General features: G+C 55.2%; 2 protein-coding genes and 1 long non-coding RNA gene across 3 annotated transcripts; 2 read left to right on the top strand and 1 right to left on the bottom strand.

Moving 5' to 3' along the window:
- The first annotated feature begins 239 nt into the window (after positions 1-239).
- LOC136457123 (glucan endo-1,3-beta-glucosidase, acidic isoform-like) lies at positions 240-1,417 on the top strand. Its single transcript, XM_066457167.1, has 2 exons — positions 240-345; positions 491-1,417. The coding sequence occupies exons 1-2, from the start codon at positions 240-242 to the stop codon at positions 1,414-1,416; spliced, it is 1,032 nt and encodes a 343-aa protein (XP_066313264.1). The 3' UTR covers position 1,417.
- A 58-nt stretch (positions 1,418-1,475) lies between these two features.
- Positions 1,476-2,687, bottom strand: LOC136457125 (uncharacterized). The gene is made up of 2 exons (XM_066457169.1): positions 2,296-2,687; positions 1,476-1,929 (listed from the first exon to the last, which is right to left on the bottom strand). The coding sequence occupies exons 1-2, from the start codon at positions 2,572-2,574 to the stop codon at positions 1,747-1,749; spliced, it is 462 nt and encodes a 153-aa protein (XP_066313266.1). The 5' UTR covers positions 2,575-2,687; the 3' UTR covers positions 1,476-1,746.
- Positions 2,688-3,073: 386 nt separating this feature from the next.
- Positions 3,074-18,502, top strand: LOC136457122 (uncharacterized). The gene is made up of 3 exons (XR_010759677.1): positions 3,074-6,516; positions 7,391-7,510; positions 18,366-18,502. It is a non-coding gene; the product is annotated as an uncharacterized lncRNA (long non-coding RNA).
- Positions 18,503-19,021: the final 519 nt, after the last annotated feature.

Here is a 19,021-nt window from a genome sequence, read left to right as displayed (position 1 = left end):
CGCCTGCTGTTAACGGAACGAGGTATTGGTGCCGCTAAAACTGGGCGATCAGAGAGAGGGCAGATCTCTCAGAATTTGCCTCCGCCGTGCCCTGCCTAGCTAGCTATAAATACGGCCCGATGCCTCGGTGAATTGCATGCAGAGTGCAGTGCAGTCCAGTGTAGCATCGGTTACAGTAACCTGTTTTTAGCTGCTGCAAACATAGGAGTACAAGTGATCCTGATTCTGATCCTTCCAAGATGTCGAAGCAGGGTGTCGCTTCCATGCTTGCACTGGCATTGCTTCTTGGAGCTTCCATGCTTGTACTGGCATTGCTGCTCGGAGCATTTGCAGCCACTCCTACAGGTCAGATATATACGTACCCAATTGTATTTACGGCCGGCATTCATGCATCACGCATCATACATTAATACTAGCTCCTGGTGCACGCACACGAATGCTGATCATCGCGATATGCCGATATGCATGCATGATTGACACTGATGTACAGGAGTCCACGCCATCGGCGTGTGCTACGGCGTGAACGGCGACAATCTGCCGTCGGCGAGCGACGTGGTGCAACTCTACCAGTCCAACGGCATCAACCAGATGCGCATCTACTTCCCGGACACCAACGCTCTCAACGCGCTGAGCGGCAGCAACATCGGGGTGATCATGGACGTGCCCAACTCGGACCTCTCCTCGCTGGCCTCCGACCCGAGCGCGGCGGCCACGTGGGTGCAGAGCAACGTGCAGGCGTTCCCGGGGGTCAACTTCAAGTACATCGCCGTGGGCAACGAGGTCTCCGGCGGGGACACCAACAGCATCCTCCCCGCCATGCAGAACGTCAACTCCGCGCTGGCCAACGCCGGGCTCGGAGGCATCAAGGTGTCCACGGCGGTGCAGAGCGGCGTCGCCCAGGGGTTCCCGCCGTCGCAGGGCAGCTTCTCGCAGGGGTACATGGGACCCATCGCGCAGTACCTGCAGAGCACGGGGGCCCCGCTGCTCTGCAACGTGTACCCGTACTTCTCCTACACGGGCAACGAGGCCCAGATCGACCTCAGCTACGCGCTCTTCACGTCGCCGGGGGCCGTCGTGCAGGACGGCGGCAACGCGTACCAGAACCTCTTCGACGCGCTCGTCGACACCTTCGTCTCCGCGCTCGAGAACGCCGGCGCCGGGAACGTCGGCGTCGTCGTGTCCGAGAGCGGGTGGCCGTCGGCCGGCGGCGACACCGCCACCCCGAGGAACGCGCAGACCTACAACCAGAACCTCATCAACCATGTCGGGCAGGGCACGCCCAAGCGCCCTGGAGCCATCGAGACCTACATCTTCGCCATGTTCAACGAGGACCAGAAGCCGGGAGCCGAGACGGAGAGGCACTTCGGACTCTTCAACCCGGACAAATCGCCGGCGTACCCCATCAATTTCTCCTAAACAAGTGGGACGCACGCGCTGGTCCATATATACACGATCGAACCAGATATAAACATATATACATATCATCATCAAGACTCAAGAGCGCATATATAGCAACGAGTTCATGGGTCCTCCGACCAAAACATAGAACCGGCACTACAGCCTGCAGGGGTACAGAGTACACAGATGCGATGTATTTATTGCCTGTATTCTGCGCTCGATCCCAGTCTGTGCAGTGCTTTGCCGATCAAACCTTGGCATCATCCGAGCATATTTATTTCCAAGAGAGCCAATCGCCAAACTAATTAAACTCTCTCTGAACATGAACACGGAGAAGAGAACGCCTGGTTACACTCGTCTTCTCGGCCTGTTCCTGGTGCGTGGACCAGCAACAGCGGGCTCCTTCTCCTCCACCGGTACCGGCGGCAGCTCCTCCTCCTCCTCCCCTTCGTCGTACACAATAATGTCGCCGTCGTCGTCTTCCTCGTCGGACGCCTCGTTCTCTTCCAGTATCGCTCGGTTTATTTCCATCTGCGCATGAACGGGCAGCCGTTTGTCCAAGTGTTAACACTGTATGTCTATGTCTCTTCAGTTCAGTCATGCTCTCGCGTATGCTAAGTTGCCAACAAGGAAAGGAATAACCAGATGTACAGTTTTATTCGCAGGTAGAACTACAATCACACACATGGTGCTTGCTACCAAATTTACTTCTACTAATATATATCGACGAAAATCAGCAGAATCTCATTTATTTGCGATGTGCAAATAATAATAACAGTAATGCAATTGGCAGGACGAAGCAAATTAACGAGGAAGCTAACAGCTGATTAGTGGAGTATACGCAGAAATAGTTGGTAGCAGTAACAGAAGCGCGTGGTAGTGGTACTCGTACCGTACCTCCCTTAGGAATCGGTCGTCGAGGTCGTCGGCGACGCGGGCGGCGGTGACGAGCGTGCCGACGAAGAGGGAGAGCGGGAGCACGAACGCGAGGATGAGCTGGTTGGTGCTGGGCGGCCCGCCGGCCCGCACAACCATGAGGCGTCCGCGGCCCCGCCGCCGCGCGCCCCCCGGCAACGGCCTGGCGCAGCTAGCTCGGACAGGCCGCCCGGAGCACGGTGGCGTCGCGGCGAGACGCGGTGGCAGGGAGAGAGCCGCGACGTGGCCGCCCCGCGCCATGGGCTGCTCGGCTGCCAGAGGATTCCCCTTCCTTCCTTCGCAGGCTCCCAGCGGACAGCGGGCAGCGGCCAGCAGCGCAGCGCTCTTGCCTTATCCGGTGGTGCTGTACTGCTGCTGGCACTTGGCAGGCGCGCGCTTCAGTGCCGTGTGTACGCACTGCAGGAGAGAAGCGGATTGGGCTGGATTGGATGTCATGAAGAGGCTTTGTAGGCCCGTGTAGGGCGGACACGACCCAAAGCAGTGTGGGAGGTTTCAGCCTGACAAAACAGCTTTGCTGGTGGGCTGCCGAAGCAAATATTCAACGAAATGGCGTTCCCCTTGTTGGATAGAAGCAGAAATGTGGACCGTTTTTCTTTTCAAAAAAATGTGGGCCGAATCCATTTGGATTTTAAGACAAGTATAGAAAAATATTGCCCAACGAGACAATACTTTAAAGGTGTGTTTGGTTTGGATGGCTTATTGGCTAGCCAGGCTCTAGTAATGCAGTCTCTCGGTGTTTGGTTGCCCAGGCTCTGGGAAGCCAAAAGAGGACTTGTGGGCTGGCTTGCTGGAAACGAGACATGCGCGTTCATCTCACCGCTCGCCTCGTTCATTCACCTCCGCCGCCTCTTCCGCGTCGCGGCTCCGTCGGTGCTCTCATATCCCCCGCGAGCTTCCGCGCGAGACCTGCGCGTGCTCCACCGAGACCCTCCGCGCTCGCACGCCGTCGCTCCTCCAACTCCTCTGCGCTCGCGCGCCACTGCACCTCCACCTCCTCCATGCTCGCGGCGGCGAGGTCGCCCGGCAAGGCGCAGATCAAAAGCCGCCACAGCGAGGCCGACCGATTCCCCCTGATCCGTTTCGTGTCGCGTCTACCAGGGACCGATTCCCTCAGGCTGAGCAGCCCTGGCGCGTCCTGCGCACGCGCCATGGCCGCCGCCGTCCTCCTCCGCGCGCACCACAGCCGCAGTCGTCGTCCTCCTCCCTCCGCGCGCGCTGTCGACCTCCTGAAGTGCGCTCCGTCTTCGTTTCCCCTCGCGACGAGGACACAGTTGAGCATGCCCCTCGCGCTTCTCCTCCTCTTCCGCGCCCCTCATATTTCTCCTCCGCGCGCTCGCGACGGCTGCAGGCCGAGCTTTCCTCTCCGGCGAGGAGCTTTCCTCTGCAGATGCGAGCTTTCCTCTCCGATGTGCTTGCAGGCGGCGCGGCTGCCGACTCGTGCGGGCGCGGCGTGGTGGCCTGCTGCCATGGTCACCGAGGTGCTCGGCAAGCATGCCCACCACTTGTTCGATTAAAGTCCTCAAAGGGGTAAACTTACCTGTGTAAGGAAGAGGTGATTGATTCTATGCAAACTAAACCAAACAATAAAACACACGGATTCCTAGCCAGGCTTAGCCAGACAACCAAACATGTGCCGCTTGCATTAACTAAAGCTGGCTAGAGTTAGCCTATCTTAGTTTTGCTAGCCAGGCTTGTCTAGAAAACGTACCAAACACACATTAAATTACTACTACTCCGACAAGCTAGAATTGGAGTTATTTTATATCTCCTACAATTAAAAAAAATAAAACATAGATATTTGTCTAGAAAACGTACCAAACACATATTAAATTACTACTACTACTCCGACAAGCTAGAATTGGGGTTATTTTATATCTTCTATAATTAAAAAGAATAAAGCATAAATATTTTTAGTGTGACATTTATTTTGGTTCGTCCGTACGCCGCGCGATACCTCGCTCGCTTAGTTGCTCTGCCTTCGCCCGTGCGAAAAAAAAAATTCTACCTCATCGCTCGCGTAAGTCACGCCTCCAATCGCTCTCTCCCCCTCGCGAGATCCCTCTCCACCGTGTGGTCGTGCCCCTCGCCGTGCGCATCGGCCACCGCATCGGCGCGATCGGACGGCCTGGACCAGGCGCGGCGGACGACGTGGCTGAGGCGGAGAAGGTCGCCGGGGACCCAGGTTTCTCAGGCGCTCACCGGGGCGCGGTGCAGCCAGGCCGGATCCGGTCGGCGCTCGGTCGGAGACGGCGTAGCTGAGGCGGAGAAGGTCGGCCAGGAAGGGAAGAAGGCCAGCGGCGGTGGCGTCGTTCCTTGCGGTGGTCTGCTCCCCGCGACCATGGTGGTGGCGCCCTTCCCCATCCCCTCTGGACGGCGTCCACTGCGCCCTTCCCCACCCCGACGGCCTTGCGTGCGTCGATCCATACGGCGCCGCCTCCAGCCCGCCGCCGTCCGGCTCCTTGGTAGCGCACGCCTGCCTCCGCCCGTCTCGGCCGCTCCGCCCGCCTCGGTCGCGGCGGCGAGGTCCCTCCCTCTCTTGCGACACCGGACGAGCGGAGGCCGTGCGGGCCATGGCGCGGAGGGCGCCGGTCGTGGATGCTGGGTCGCAGGCCGCAGGGGCTTGGAAGCCGTCGCATGGCCACGGTGCGGAGTCGCCAGTTGCTGGCGCAGAGGCTAGGCGGGGCTGCCGGCCACGGATACCGTCGCCTGGCCCCGGCGAGGAATTGGCGCATGGCGAAGTGCAGGGGCCGCGCGGGGCTGTCGGGCGCTGGACGGGGTAGCAGGACGCCTAGAGATCTTGGGCGCTCATGATCTCCTCAGTCCCGCATGCTCCCGATCCTTCCTTCCCAGTTCGTGCGAAGCCGCCGTCGCACGCCATCACCGAAGCCAAGACTAAAGCGTGCCTCCCTTCTCCGCCCTCATCGTCGCCCTCGCCCTCGTCGGGCGGACGAGCCCCCGCGATCCCATCGCGCCGCCATCAAGAGAAGGCAGGCCGACGACAAGCCTGTCACGCACCGCCCTCGCCGTCGCACCTGCCCCGTCGCCCTCGCCGTTGCGTGCCGCGTCGGCCCTCGCCCGTCGTGATCCAGGTAAAGCTTTAGAACAAATCATGACATCTGCCACCTCCAACTTCTGTGTTCTTTAGCACAGTAGCGACTCCATGAAGATCCCTACCTCAGAGTCAATCTCGTTTATTCTCAAGGACATCTCACTCTCATTCCTCACGTGTAGTGCAGAAGAGAAAGACTGATGTGCTAAAAGAGGCCGGAGCAGCAGCTCATTCTTGCTTTGTTAGATTTTTTATACCAATCCATGATCGGCATAATGCTATTTAACACTTTATCATTCTAGAATCCCTGATGGGTTCAAGTTGTGCTTAGATGATTCTACTGCTGGTGATGTGCAGACTAAATGCTCTTTGTTTTTATGCCATTAGCATTAGACAGGGGCTCTCAAAGGACAGAAAAATTGCTAATTGCAAGGCTTCATCAGGCACGTAGGGGAGGTAAGGTGTTTGTAAAAATTCTCCCGTGAAATGTGCTTGAGTTATCTGCACTTCCAAAAAGGTATGCCAATTATTCCAGGAGCTGTTCTTGAAATTTGACAACAATGTCATTTGCATGTTGTTCGTGGTTTAGCAGCGGGTGGCTGTTTCATGGACCAAATCAGAAGCTGCCAGTTCTGAAAGTTAAGCATATAGTCTTTTAGACCATGTGATGCAAGATCATTTAGACCAGTTCTGTGAAGGAATTGGCAGATCGTGTCGCAAGTTATGTTTACCTTTGCATACTGTATTGGTGGCTCAGGTAATATATTCAGCAGTAGTGGTCCATAATTACTGGAGGCATGTCTGTAGTCAGCCCTAACTTGGTTTGTGTTGTACCAGGCCTTTTGGCTGCGGTGTTATTGTTGGAGATTATGATAGAACCCTCAGGAGTTTCCTATATAAGTTACTGTATATTTCGTCATAGTTGTAATGATGTGAATGCATAGGCTCTTTGTGTTAGTTTTTAGTCTTCTATCAGTTGCGCACTCATTTTCAGTATATATAGCATTGTTTTTAAGTAGCATTACGCTTTAGGAGTCTTGTGAATTTGAAATACATAATGTTTATTGACTTTACAAACTTGAACAGAAATACTTTGGTGCTGCATTAGGGAAGGGAAGACAGGCTGCAAAGATGTAAGCTTACGGTTTTTTTTTGTTCTTAATGCTCTCTTTGTTTCTTGTTCTTCTGTTGCGAATGCATAAAACACAATCAAATAAACATTTATTGCTTATTGTAACGCTATTTGCTCAGCAACATTGGCAGAGCAGTGTGTAGTACATACACTTGCTCAAATCCTGCAATCTTTGAAAACTGAACTTGTAGCTGATAACTAAAGCAATGTGACAATAGCACAAGCATAACATACTGCTACTCGATAAAAACTCTAAAACCTATACTCACTGAAAAGCAAAACTACTAAACAGTAGCTACTACTAGCTCAACTTGTTCTAGCAAAACTGAAAATAAATGCTACTGCTACCTCTACTACTTGAATAGCAAAATTGAAAATAAATGTTACCAAGAAGACTATGAAATAATGGTTCACACTATTGGAGTCTCAAGTTTCAGTGTGGCACTATGTGCTGCTACTGCCTACCTTTTTTAGCATGGATTGTGATCGTGTGGTGTACTTTTGGCTTCATAATGCTCTTGGGGTTGATTTCGTCATACATATAACATTGCGGTTCTGATGATAAGATTGGTGATTGGGTTCGGCAGTGTGTGGAACGCATCTCCTAGGGCCGTAATAGCAATTGCTCTTAGGTACATGTTGTTTGAAGGGAAGATTCCATAATAACAAATGCTCATAATAGCAAAATGATATATGGACTTGTTTTTTTTTTGAAGAATGATAAATGGGCTTGTTAGAGAACAATTTGATCTGCTCAATTTTTTTACTATGTAGACATATACTTTATCTGGTTTGTTTGCATACAAGTATAAGACCTAAACTTAACATGTCTGAGAGCTTTGGTGCCTTTGATGTCTGAATTCCTTTTTCTGCAGATTTAGGAAGCCTAAATGCTCGCTATCGTTTCTTGAGATGCTTATTAGTGTTGCCTAACAAGAGATTTTAGAAGAGAAAAGAAGTCCACAACAAATCATCCTAGGATCGAGGTTACAATGGTAAGCCAGTGGAGAGCTCTAATAACAGGATTATTTGTTGAGATTATACGAAAATCGCATTAGGCCCGTTGCAATGCACGGACACGAACCTCCGGCATATGGTTGTAGGGGTTCACTGCGGAAACGTGGCGGTGACGACGAAGAACAATTAAAGGCTTGTTGCAGATCGCATTGGCCATGGAAACTTCATTGGTTATCTCAAGAACACTCTGAACTCTGGTGATATGGAGGAGCACGAGCCCCTAAGGTACAGCACACCTTGCTTGTACTACCCTGACTGCCCCATGTGCAAAGAACTTTCGTTTTCAGAAATGTCAATGATAGAATCCCTTTTTATTTTGAAAACTAAATATTAGGGAATTCTTCTTCATAAAAATAAGAATACCAAAGTAAAATTTTAACACCCATGAACAAATAATATTCATTATTAGAAAATAATGACAGAACATAATGTACTCACGCTCCAAGTAGCTCTCCATCCTCCTCCTACCTGCCCCCACAGGTTCTCCGAGTCCTTACCCTTGGAGGTTATAAATATTGTTGACATCGTTTTTTGCACGTGTCAAAATGATCAGAGTGGGCTAATCGGCAGGAGGAAAGTTACTGTATATGCTGACAGCCGATGAAAATCAGCTTGTAAAGATGGTTGCCGATGAATGGTGGTGATTGATGGAAAGGTTGATTTAGACTCGGGCGTTGCCGATAAGGTTGGAGATGTTATTGTCGATGCCGATGAAGGAAGGCTTGAAAGCTACTGCCGATGAAACAGAAAGTATGCCGATGGAAAGGAGGTCGGTGAAAATTCCATCGTAATTGAGGCGGACAGGGAAATAGATAGGAGTTGATTTCCTTTTCTATATTTGTTAGAGTATGATTCATGTAAGAGTCACGTGTTTCCTTAGATATGGACTTGGTGTCCTAGTCGTATTTGGTTATGTCTCTTTAGATCATGGTATAAATATAGATTGAGGGGCAATGTAATAGATGAAGCAATCAATATCAAAACTAATTTTTACTCCTATTTGCATCTACTTACTTTTCGGCGACTTCGTCAATTTGCATATTTTTTCTTTTTACGAGTTCTCATTGATTCGGCGAGTTGCATCGCTTCAGTGCGACCTTCGGCGATTCTCGAGTTCCGCGTGAGTACCTCTTGGCCGTGACTTCCGGACGTATCGCTGTTGTCAGGACCAAAGTGCTCATATCTTCATCCTTGTCGATTAACAGGTCAAATCGACTGGCACGCTTTGGATATCGATTCGGGTATTAGCCCTTTGTGTTTGCAGATCCACTTTTGCATCAACACATCTTTTGGCACGCCCAGTGGGACCAATCAATCCGATCAATATGATCAATCCCGAGATCGATTCAGGGAACATTATTGCGGTATCAGAAGATCTTAAGGAAGAGCAGAGGCAGGCCATGGAAAAGGCTATAGAAGAATACAGGCAGCTTTGTCTGAGATCGTTTAGCCTGAACAAAGAGTGGACAAGTCATCCAGAAGCAAGATTTGCTGTTGCCTCGGCAGGTTACCTTTGACTCCAATCCTGGTAAACTTCAAGAGATGGTTAATTCTGCAGTAAATCATGCTTTGATTAATCATTCCAATGTGATGTCCAATACTGTTCATAATGCTGTGGTTCCTAAGTGAAGCCGTTACGCGAGTTTAGAGTCGCGGTCCTAGGTTTATTGGAGCGTAGTCGGAAGTGAAGCCGTTACGCGAGTTTAACATAGTTAGTTTGGTTAAAGATCGGACGACGCGATGCTCGCGGATCCTGGCGTCGATGCGCGCCGCGGGACCGGGCGAGTCGGAGTCGTGGATCTGGCGAGTTCGAGGTCGCCGTCCTTCGCGTTTTATCTTGAGCCCCCGAGCCCTATCGGGCCTTTCGTGGGGGTCGATGTGAGTATTGTGCGTTACCCCATCCTCGGTTCCTCACAACCGGAGGGGCTGAGTTTCGTCGCCTGTCCCGATCGCTCGGGCTCGAAGACTAGCTCGATGAGTTCGCTAACGGGTGTGATCGAGTGGAATCTGGGTCCGTCGTTCGTGACGGGGTCGGCATAGCCCTCTTGTGACATTCCACTACTCTTTTACCTGCAACCTGACAGATGCCTAGGTCATTTCGAAGATCGATCCGGGTGGCCTAACGGCCTCCCCTTCGATGGAGATTCTGTGGACCTGGCGAGAGGTTTATGATCGAACGAGAAGATTGAGATGACCCGGTCTGCCGGACCAGGATAGGGCCGCACGGTGCTCATCTACGGTTTTCTCCCCTGGCTCTGTTGGTTGCCCTATGTCGAATGAGGCAACCGCCGCTTCGTGACGCAACACGGAGCGTTCTGGTGCATTTCGCTGCACGTGCGATGCTTAGTTCCCGAGCCCCCGAGCGGTTCAGGGCCCGAATCGTCCGGGAGGCGCGGGCGTATGGAATGAAATGCGCGTATGGATGTATGAAATGATTTATAATGAAATAGAGGGGGTTTTGATAGTGTTTACCTTGACAACTGGAGTGACGGAGTTCGGAGAGCTTCAGTCGGAAACGTCCGACCGGGACCCGTGCTCGTCATTTGAGACAGTGTCGGCATGGCCTACATGGGGCGCCCCTTCACTTCCTATCTGTGTCTCCGTGTTTATCCTGAGCGATTCGATCGGTTCAGGGGATCGGTTGGTCTCCCGGCGGAGATTTTGTTTTTGGTCTCTCCCAGGCCTGGCCTGGGGAGGCGTTGAGCTGCCTGCTCGTGGTGACGCTTCGGTTTTCGCGCCCGGCGTGTGGTAGTGGTTGATCGTGCGGTAGTGGTGGGCCACGGCCAGGCCACGTCCCGTCTGATCAGGAGCCGTTCCATCGAGCAGGGCGCGTCTCGTCGGTTCAGGGCACGTCTCATCTGCATTAAATGGGAAAGAGAGAAATTCTTGCTCCGCCGTTCTGCCTCCCCCGATCGGAGCGTCCTTTAACCGCTGTTCCCTTTCCTTTAAGTAGGAGCCGGGAGAGGGTTTTTGTTTCGTTCTCTTGCCTGTTCTTTATCTGCCGCCGCCTTCTTTCTTCCTTTTTGCTGTGAGCGTTCCTGAGAGCCGCGGAGGTTTCTAGGGAAGAAGGGGGAGAGAGCGAGGGAGAAGAGAGGAACTCACCGATCCTTCGCGATTTGGAGCGAGATGTCTGACTGGCGGTCGTCCACCATGAAGAAGTCGGTGCTAGAGGCTTTCGTCGTGAAGGGGTTTCTGCCGCCACAGGAGGTGACACACTGGAGGGTCCTCGGGAAGGAGTTCCCGCAACCTCGTCCCGACGAGGTGGTTTCTTTCCTCACTTTCCATGAGCGCGGACTAGGGTATCCCGCGCACTGGTTCCTGCGCGGGCTCCTCAACGAGTGGTGTCTGGAGCTGCAGCACCTCAATCCGACGGGGGTGCTGCACATCGCTGGTTTCGTCACCGTCTGCGAGGCTTTCCTCGGGATGGAGCCGCACGCGGATCTCTTCCGGCTTTTCTTCTCCGGGAGAGCTATGGCGGACTGGAGTTCGGCCGAGATCGCACCGGTCGGAGGCTTCGCCCTGCAGAGGAAGCCGCGTGCGGGGGGCTCGTATCCCGCATACACCCCATGTGACTCCAATCGGGGATGGCATGGGGAGTGGTTTTATATCTGGAATCCGGCGGGGGTGTCGTTTCCAGCGTTTACCGGCGGGAGGTCGGTGAAGCAGAAGAGTTGGTCGTGGGGCTGCGCCCACACGGAGAAGCACAAGGTGGGGGTCATCGAGGAGGAGCTGCGGAAGCTCGTAAGGGGCGGCCTCGACGGGGTGCGGGTGTTCCACACCCTTTACCGCCGCCGGGTTGCGCTGTTGGCGGAGAGGACGCACCCGATGTGGACGTACGGCGGCCAGCTGGACCCGGACCGTGCGTCGCCGGAGGAGCTGTCGGACAACGAGGTTTGGAGCCGTATCGGCCGAGTGCTGCAGCTGAGGCCCGGAGAGACGGTTGTGGTAAAGCCCATACCGTTCAATGCCTCGATCGTGCCCACACTGGTATGCTCCTTATTTTGTTCGTGCTCTATCTCCTTCCCTTTTGTTTGATTTTGGTTCAATCATTCCGTAGGGGCTCGGGAGGTACAAGTCCCGGCCGCACCTTCCCAAGGGTCCGGAGGGCCGGGCCCGGCAGGCCGCCCAGAAGGAGGCGGCCGACGCCCGAAAGAAGAGAACCCAGCAGGTTCAGCGGAAGGAAGAGAAGAAGAAGGAGGTCGCCCGGCGCGTGAGGGTCGGGGAACGTAGGAGCGACGTTGAGTCGGAACTTGCGTCGGATGATCCTCCTACGGATTTGGACGACATGGTCTTCTCCGACGAGGAGAGTCGGGAGGTCGTTGCGACCTCGGCGGAGCGTCGTGATCCCGCGGCGACGTCCGCTGGTGGGGAGCAGGAGGCCGCGCGGCGCGCGGAGGTTCCCGCATCGAGGAAGCGTGCGGCGAGCGCGGACGCCGTTGGTGGACGAGCGGCGAAGCGGACGCGGTCACCGTGCCCTTCGGCGGTGTTGCCGGTCTTGCAGCCGGAGGGGGCCCTGCCTGCCGTGGGTGCGGTCGAGCAGTCCGGGCGGTCTGAGGGGCAGACTGGCGCCTGGTCGACGCACGACTTACAGTTGGAGGACGCCCCGCTCGCTGCTCCGGTCGGGGAGTCCCGAGCCGGAGGTCATAGCGTCCCGCAGGCCGGGCAGGGCCCGGTCGGGACGGCTCCAACCCCGGCTGAAGTGAGGGGACGCGAGTCGCAGCCTGGGAGCGGTCCTCGCCCCGCAGGTCCGTGGTCGTCGGAGTCTGCCTTTCGAGTCGTGCCATTCGCCACTCGGTATGTTTCCTTTTGTTGCTTCTTCGATTTTTGCTGGTCGAGTCTTTTTGGAGTGTGGCTTACCCGCGATTTTTGCCAGCGGCCGGGGGATGCCGGGGTTGAGCATCGCCCCGACCCCCGTGCGGGAGCTTTGGAGGCCCACTCTGCAGCGTGTTGTGGCGAGCGAAGGGGGCAGCAGGGTGGCGGCGGCGAAGCCTTCTCTCCCGGGGGCGGTGCCCCCCGGGTCGGCTACTGATGACGTGACAGCGGCGGCGACGTTGTTGGCCGCGATCCCGGTGCCGATGGCGAGGGTTGCGGCGGAGGTAACTCTTGCGGCCCCTCCTCCGCCGGGCGCGGCGGAAGAGACGAGGGAGACGAGCCCCCTACCTCGCCGGGTGGAGGGCCGCACGACCCATCCTTGCCGTTGGAGCCGAAGGCGCCGGAGGGAAGTGTGGCCGGGACGGAGTTGGGACGCGTGGCGGTGTCCCGCGCGAATGAGGTGGTGGAGATTCCGTCTGACGACGAGGCGGATGCCGTGGCGAAGCCGCTGGTGTCGCCGCGGGAGTTGGAGGTGTCGCCGCGGGAGCTGGCGGTGGTCCAGTCGGAGGCTGGGCCCTCCGGTGGTTCGTCGGAGGGTGACCTAGAGTGGCCCTTCCCAGAGGACCCGTCGAAGGCGAGGTTCATCCTCCGGGATTCCCGGGAGCACCAGCTCTGGGACATTTTTGGGGGGCAAGGGCATGCCGCGGTGTCCGAGCTCACCAAGCTGTCCGCGAGGCTCGAGAGCGCCCGGAAGCAGGCTCAGTTCGCCCGGCAGTTGGTTGAGGTTGACCTGCAGCTCGCCGCGGAGGTGAGTTTCTGGTACTCACCCTTGCCCTTTGAATCTTTCGTCGGTTGTTTTTATCATGTCTGTTTTTCACAGGAAATAAGGAAGGTGTCGTCCCGCAAGTCCCACTTCCTCCGGCCGAAACATGCCCGGATGACCGAGCTTGAGCGTCGGGTGGAGTCCGCCTGTCGCGAGTCCCAGGTCCGGGCGGCCGAGGCAGCCGCGGCGCGGGCGGAGGGACAGCGTGCGGCGGAGCGGGCGACTACTGCCGAGCAAGGGCTCGAGGCGGCGAAGGTCCGCCAGGAGGAGACTGAGGCGGGGCTGCGGACGTCCTTGGCGAATACCGAGGCGGCGCTTCAAGAGGCCTTGGCGGCCCTTGAGCCGGAGCGGCCCGCCCTGGAGAGGGCACAGAAGGCCCTGGAGGCGGAGCAGAGGGCCCGGTCGGAGGCGGATCAGGAGGTGCTCGTGCTCCGAAGCCAGGTGATGGGGATGGAGGACGCGAGTGCCCGGCTGCGCGAGCAGGTGGCTCGGCAGGCAGAGGGTTTCTCCACCCTTGAGGCCTCTCGCGTCGGTGCGTACATTTTTGTTTTCTCGTGGTGTTGACTTTTCCCTCAGTCTGTTTCTGAGTTTGTCGCCCTTCCTCCAGAGCTGGGTGAAAAGGTGAAGGCGCTGGAGAGAGACCTGGAGACATCCAAGGCGAGCTTCAGCCGGAACGCCGAGGAGCTAGCCAAGTCCCGTGAAGAGCGACGTGCTCTCGAAGGGGATCTCGACCAGATCCGCAACGTTGCCCAGCTCGTCGTCTCGGAAATCTTCGGGTCAGCGCCAAGTACCAGCGTGCCCGCGGTCCAGCTGGCGAAGGTCCCGGACACGGTCAAGGACCTTGTCAGGAGCGGGCTGTTTTATGGAGCGTCGGGGGTGCTGACCTCGGTGGCGACGCACCACCCGAACCTGGACTTCGACGCTATCTGCAGTGGGTATGCTGAAGGTCTGAGCATGGAGGACATCCAATCAATCGGGGTGAGCTTGCTGCCGCACGCGCGGTTGGTGTCAGAGCAAGTCTCCGCCGAGTGGGTGATGGACGTTCGCCGTCAAGACATCGCCCGAAGCATGCGTGGAGAGAATGCTTCCGAGCCTGCGGATATCCTGGAGCCTGGTTTGGGGGGGATTGTCGCCTTGGCTTCGATCGAGCCGAACGTCGTGCCGCCGGAGAGTGAGCAGCCTACGCCTTCGTCGGTCGTGCCGCCAGCAGATGCCGCCGGGTCGGTTTAATAGCTTGCAGAATACAAGTAGTTAGTAAACGTAAAAAGTTTTAAGTTCGTGGGGGAGCCCCCGTGTAAGACGTTCGTGGGGTGTTTTAATGAGTGCAATCGGTTTTTGTTTTTGTGATGGAGTTGCTCCGTTCGGGGAGGCTTGTTCCCTTTCGTTCCTTAGTTTTTCCTTAGCATAATTTTGTTTTTTAGTTCTTTCTTTCTCGTACCTGTCCGTTTGTCCCGTAGGCTGCAACCTTGTGAGCCCGGGGCGTGGCCCGCGAGGCTCGGCTGCTCGTAACCGTAGGAAAAGGCGGGGTGCGATCAGTCGAAATGTTTTAGAGCAAAGCTACGTAAGGCAAATCAAAAGAACGAACTGCCCTTTTGTTCGGGTAGGAAGGTGTTTCTCCATATGAAAGTAAAAAAACGAAAACAGAGGGGTAACAGTGCCCCCTAGTGGAGCCCCCAAGCACCCCGAGCCGAAAAGTATTCGGGTCGGGGTGCTTTTACAGGAGCGTTCGCTAAGTAAACAATGGTAAAACTGAAACTTAGGGAAAGGAAAAAATGACATAGCTGTTCCAAGCGTTTGGAGAGAACGTCGTCGTCGTTGTCTTTCAGTCGTTGGGCGTCCGGTCGGATCACTTCAGCCTTCAGCCGTCTGGATCCTCGCCCGCTGTGCCCCCCTCTTCTATTGCTGCTTCTTCGCCTTTTTCTTTCCTTGGCCTGCTAGTCTACCTCAGCAGGCGCCTGAGGAGCTAGCAGTCCTTGTAGAGATGGTTGACGGGATAGTTGTGGTTGGTGCACGGACTCTCCATGAGCTCGTGGAAGTGTCCCGGTCGGTCCTGCTGGGGCTGCGTGCCCAGGTGATCGGCCGCGGCGACCGACGCGGAGTTGGCCGGTCGGCGGCGATCCTTTCTGTTCTTTTTTCCCCTCTGCGTGGAGTGGCCCTCGTCTTGATCCTAGCGTTTGGCCTTTCCTTTGCCGTGGCCCCCGTTGAAGCGCGGTGAGAACGGCGCTTGCTGGGGGAGTGGGGCAAAGGTTGGTGGTCCCGGGCCGTCAGTGTTGGGACTCCGGTCGCCGCTGCACGTGCCTTGGTTTGGTCCGAGCCGCGCGTTGATAGGCGGTTGGCGCGGAGCGGTCGTCAGGTCAAGATGAGGTGCCGTTGCGGCCTCATGTGTCGCGCTCAGCGGTTGTTGCGGTGACAGGGGGTAGTGCCCCATCTGCTGCGTCCCTGTTCCCCGAACGGGGAGCGACAACGCGAGTCGGCGTCGCGATACGGAGCACTCCGCTTGCTGAACGGCGGCGGTCTCCACCAGTGCCCGGAGGTTCCAGTGGATCGCCCGTTCGTGAGGGTCGTTCGGCTCGGACAGGCCGCGCAGGAGCATTGCCGCGGCGGCAATGTTCTGTCTGGCCCGAGCGAACTGCGGGGGATCGGTCCCCCTATCCGAGGTGTTGCGCTGGACCTGACAGGCGCGACCCCGAGCGCCGTTCGTCGGTCCATGCTCACGGGGCGCAGTGTAGCGCGCCGAACGTGCTGGCGCAGTTGGTGGCTGATGTGGCCACTGTCGTTGTAGATCCTCCCCGTGCTCTCGTGTGAGCTCGGGGGCCTCCGTATGAGGGCCCGGAGGGGCGTGAGTCCATGAGGACTCCGTTGCCCTTGGCGGCTGTTCCGGAGCGTCCGCCATGGCGCACTTCCGGGACGGACGGTGGCTGGGTGCCATGTCGCAAATTATGGAGCCGTCACTCCCGACGTCGTCGTCCATGATGTCGAGGAAGCAGGTGGGACCGTAGCCCGCCATCCCCACGAACTCAGACGTGAGAGGAGGCGGCGCCATAATCTTTCGGAGCCCCCGGGCGTGCGTGCCCACGGGAGACACGAGACCGTAGGGGAACCGGTCGTATGGTGGTCGCGACGGGGACAACGGCAGCCCTCCGGGTATTTGGCGGAAGATAGAATGTAGTAAGTAAAGAACGGCGTGTATATTACTTACAACGGGGTTTGAGCAGAGAGTTTGCTCGGAATGAAGCGCAGATGCCGCGCCGTTGAGGTCGCGCGTCCCGGAGTCGATGGAGGACGTCTCTCCGACGGGTGCCGTGTCGCGAGTCTCCTCGCGGAGGTGGAGTACGCCGAGCCGGTCGGCGATGAAGTCCAGGCTTCCGAAGAGGAAGGTCTGGGACGGCTCGGGGACGGGTGGAACCCACATCCCGGCGGGTGAGCGCGGGAAAGTCCAGCGAGCCGAAGCGAATCATATCGCCCGAGCCCGCCATAGCGGGGGTGGTGAAAAAATGGGTCATCCGATGATCAAAAAGTGTTGAACGTACAACGTCTTCTCCACGGACGGCGCCAACTGTCGGTACAGAAAGTGACCAACTAGTGAATATTTGTAGTTTTGTTGTACGTTGTGATCGGAGGTGGCCTGGCACTCAATGACACAGGATTTATACTGGTTCAAGCAACGTGCTCTATGTCCAGTCGGGGTCGGTCGGTGACTTTATTCCTGAGCCCAGGTGCTCGAAGTCTTTAGTGGGGTTACAAACAAGAAAGAGAAAGATGTGGGGTACCAGAGGCCCGGTCGGCTCCGGTCGGAAGGGCCGAGAGCAACGGGAGCTCCGGTATAAGCTAAGTATTCAAGCGTGTGCTTGAGGGGTTGTGAACTATCGATCTAGTGAATCTGGTGCTGGAAGAAGTCGATCCCCTTTGTTGGAGGGAGCACATCTCCTTTTATAGATAAAGGGGATGGCTTTACAGGTGAGAGGGAGAGAGTACGGATGTTTCTAAGCCTTGTTGCCCATGTCGATGAGGACAGTGATTATGGTAGGCGCCCACAACACTGTTGATGCCACTGTAGAATGTCAGGTGCACATGAGAGGTTGCGGTGTCTTCTTCAGAAAAGGGTTGACGTCGGTACCTGTAAAATACTGCTGGATGCCTAGAGGCATGTGAGGAGTCTCACCACGTTTACCGGGTATGGTGAATCCCGGCGCCCACAATACTGTAGTGGTAAATGTCGGCGCCTACAATATTGTTTTGTGTCAGGGCAGCTGCGGAACACTGTTCCCGCAGCTGTACAGGGTATGGTCCCGGTACCGTGGTTTGACTTGTGCGCTGCCATCTCCGTTCGCCCCTGGTCCCTTCCGAGTGGACGTCCCCGGTCGGATTGCCCCAGTCGGCCCCGGCCGCGCCAGTCGGAGAAGAGCGGTAAGCAGGCTTCCTACGGATCCCCGGTCGGAGTCGCGGGGTCGGAGTACGAAGCAGCGTTTTGGGCCAGGCCTTCCGATCGGAGAGACCGCTCGGAGGCTGCTGGTGCCCGAGGCGAGCGCTCCGGTCGGAGGTGGGCCGAAGAAGTTGATGAGAGGGCGTTCGTTCTTTCGGGCATACCTTCCGGTCGGCGACCGGACTGTCCTTCCGGCCCGTCGTATTTTTAGACCTTCGGGCCGGCCCATGAACAACATGCTGTTTTCCTGGGCCGAGCCCTGACGTGGAAGCCGGTTCCCGAGGGACCCCGGGTTTGTGAACCCGACAATTTGCTTGTCTTCCTTACAGCACAAGCCAGATTCATGTACCCTGCAAGCACATAAAGAATACAAAAACTAAAGTTAATTATCATGTAAGTATCTGATCTCTATTTTTCAGCCTTACTGTATTTTACACATTGATTTTTCAGTGATGTAGCTTGTAAGGGATTTTTCTTATGGGTGCTACATATCAATGTTACGTTGTTAATTTCAGATCAGATCAGTGGCCCTTGATGAATCACATCAAATTAATTACATGGTGATGTGCTCCGATAAACAAGTTGGAAGATTGGAATATTAACCATTGCCCATGGATTCAGTGTGATTATTAACTTCTGATATTAGTTTCTTTTTGTTTATTAGGATCATGTCTGTGCATTGCAACGGGAACAAAATAATGTCAAGATAATTTAGGTCTACAATGCGCATATATATTTGGTCCTGCATCCAGCTGATGGATTTTGATTTGGACAGAGACATCTGCTGCATCAGGACGAGACCATGCACCGTGGTGGGACTGGGACATCAAGCTGGGAGATGTGAATTTGGGCATCAATCCGGCAGCATATTCGAGCACATCAGGATGGACATGGTGATGTTTTCATGTCCCATTTTTTTCTTGCAAATAGGAGAATGTGAAGTTATGCTCTTCAGTTTGATTATTCACATATTGGATTGCTTATTCTGTAAAATTACATGACTGGAATTTAACCTAGTGTATAATAATTAATAAGATAAGTTGTTGCGTACATAGGATTCGATAGACAGTGCATAGAACACATCCATTCTCCCAAACGCTGGTATCTTAACTTAAAATGGGCAAACATACTGTAGGGATTTGCAATGGGATTTCCTATTTGTGTATCTTCTGCATGATCTGGGGTCCAAAGAAAGAACCGAAAGATGGAGGCCAAAAATCATTTCCAACTGGATATACTTGTATCTGTATGTGATTTTGGGTACATTCAGATTTACCAGGGTCCTGGTGGGGTCTCAAGTGTGACCCGTAGCAGTTTGTTAGAAATCAGTCTAAACTTGCATCCAAGGGTAATATTCAAGTGCAATAAATCTACATTATCAATGATAATAACGGTTGGCCTTACTCAACCACCGGTGGGAAGTTCATCGCC

This window comes from Miscanthus floridulus, chromosome 6, assembly GCF_019320115.1.
Source record: "Miscanthus floridulus cultivar M001 chromosome 6, ASM1932011v1, whole genome shotgun sequence".
NCBI lineage: Eukaryota > Viridiplantae > Streptophyta > Magnoliopsida > Poales > Poaceae > Miscanthus > Miscanthus floridulus.
Note: the sequence above shows the minus strand (reverse complement) of the source record. Positions and strands in the feature narration are given on the sequence as shown.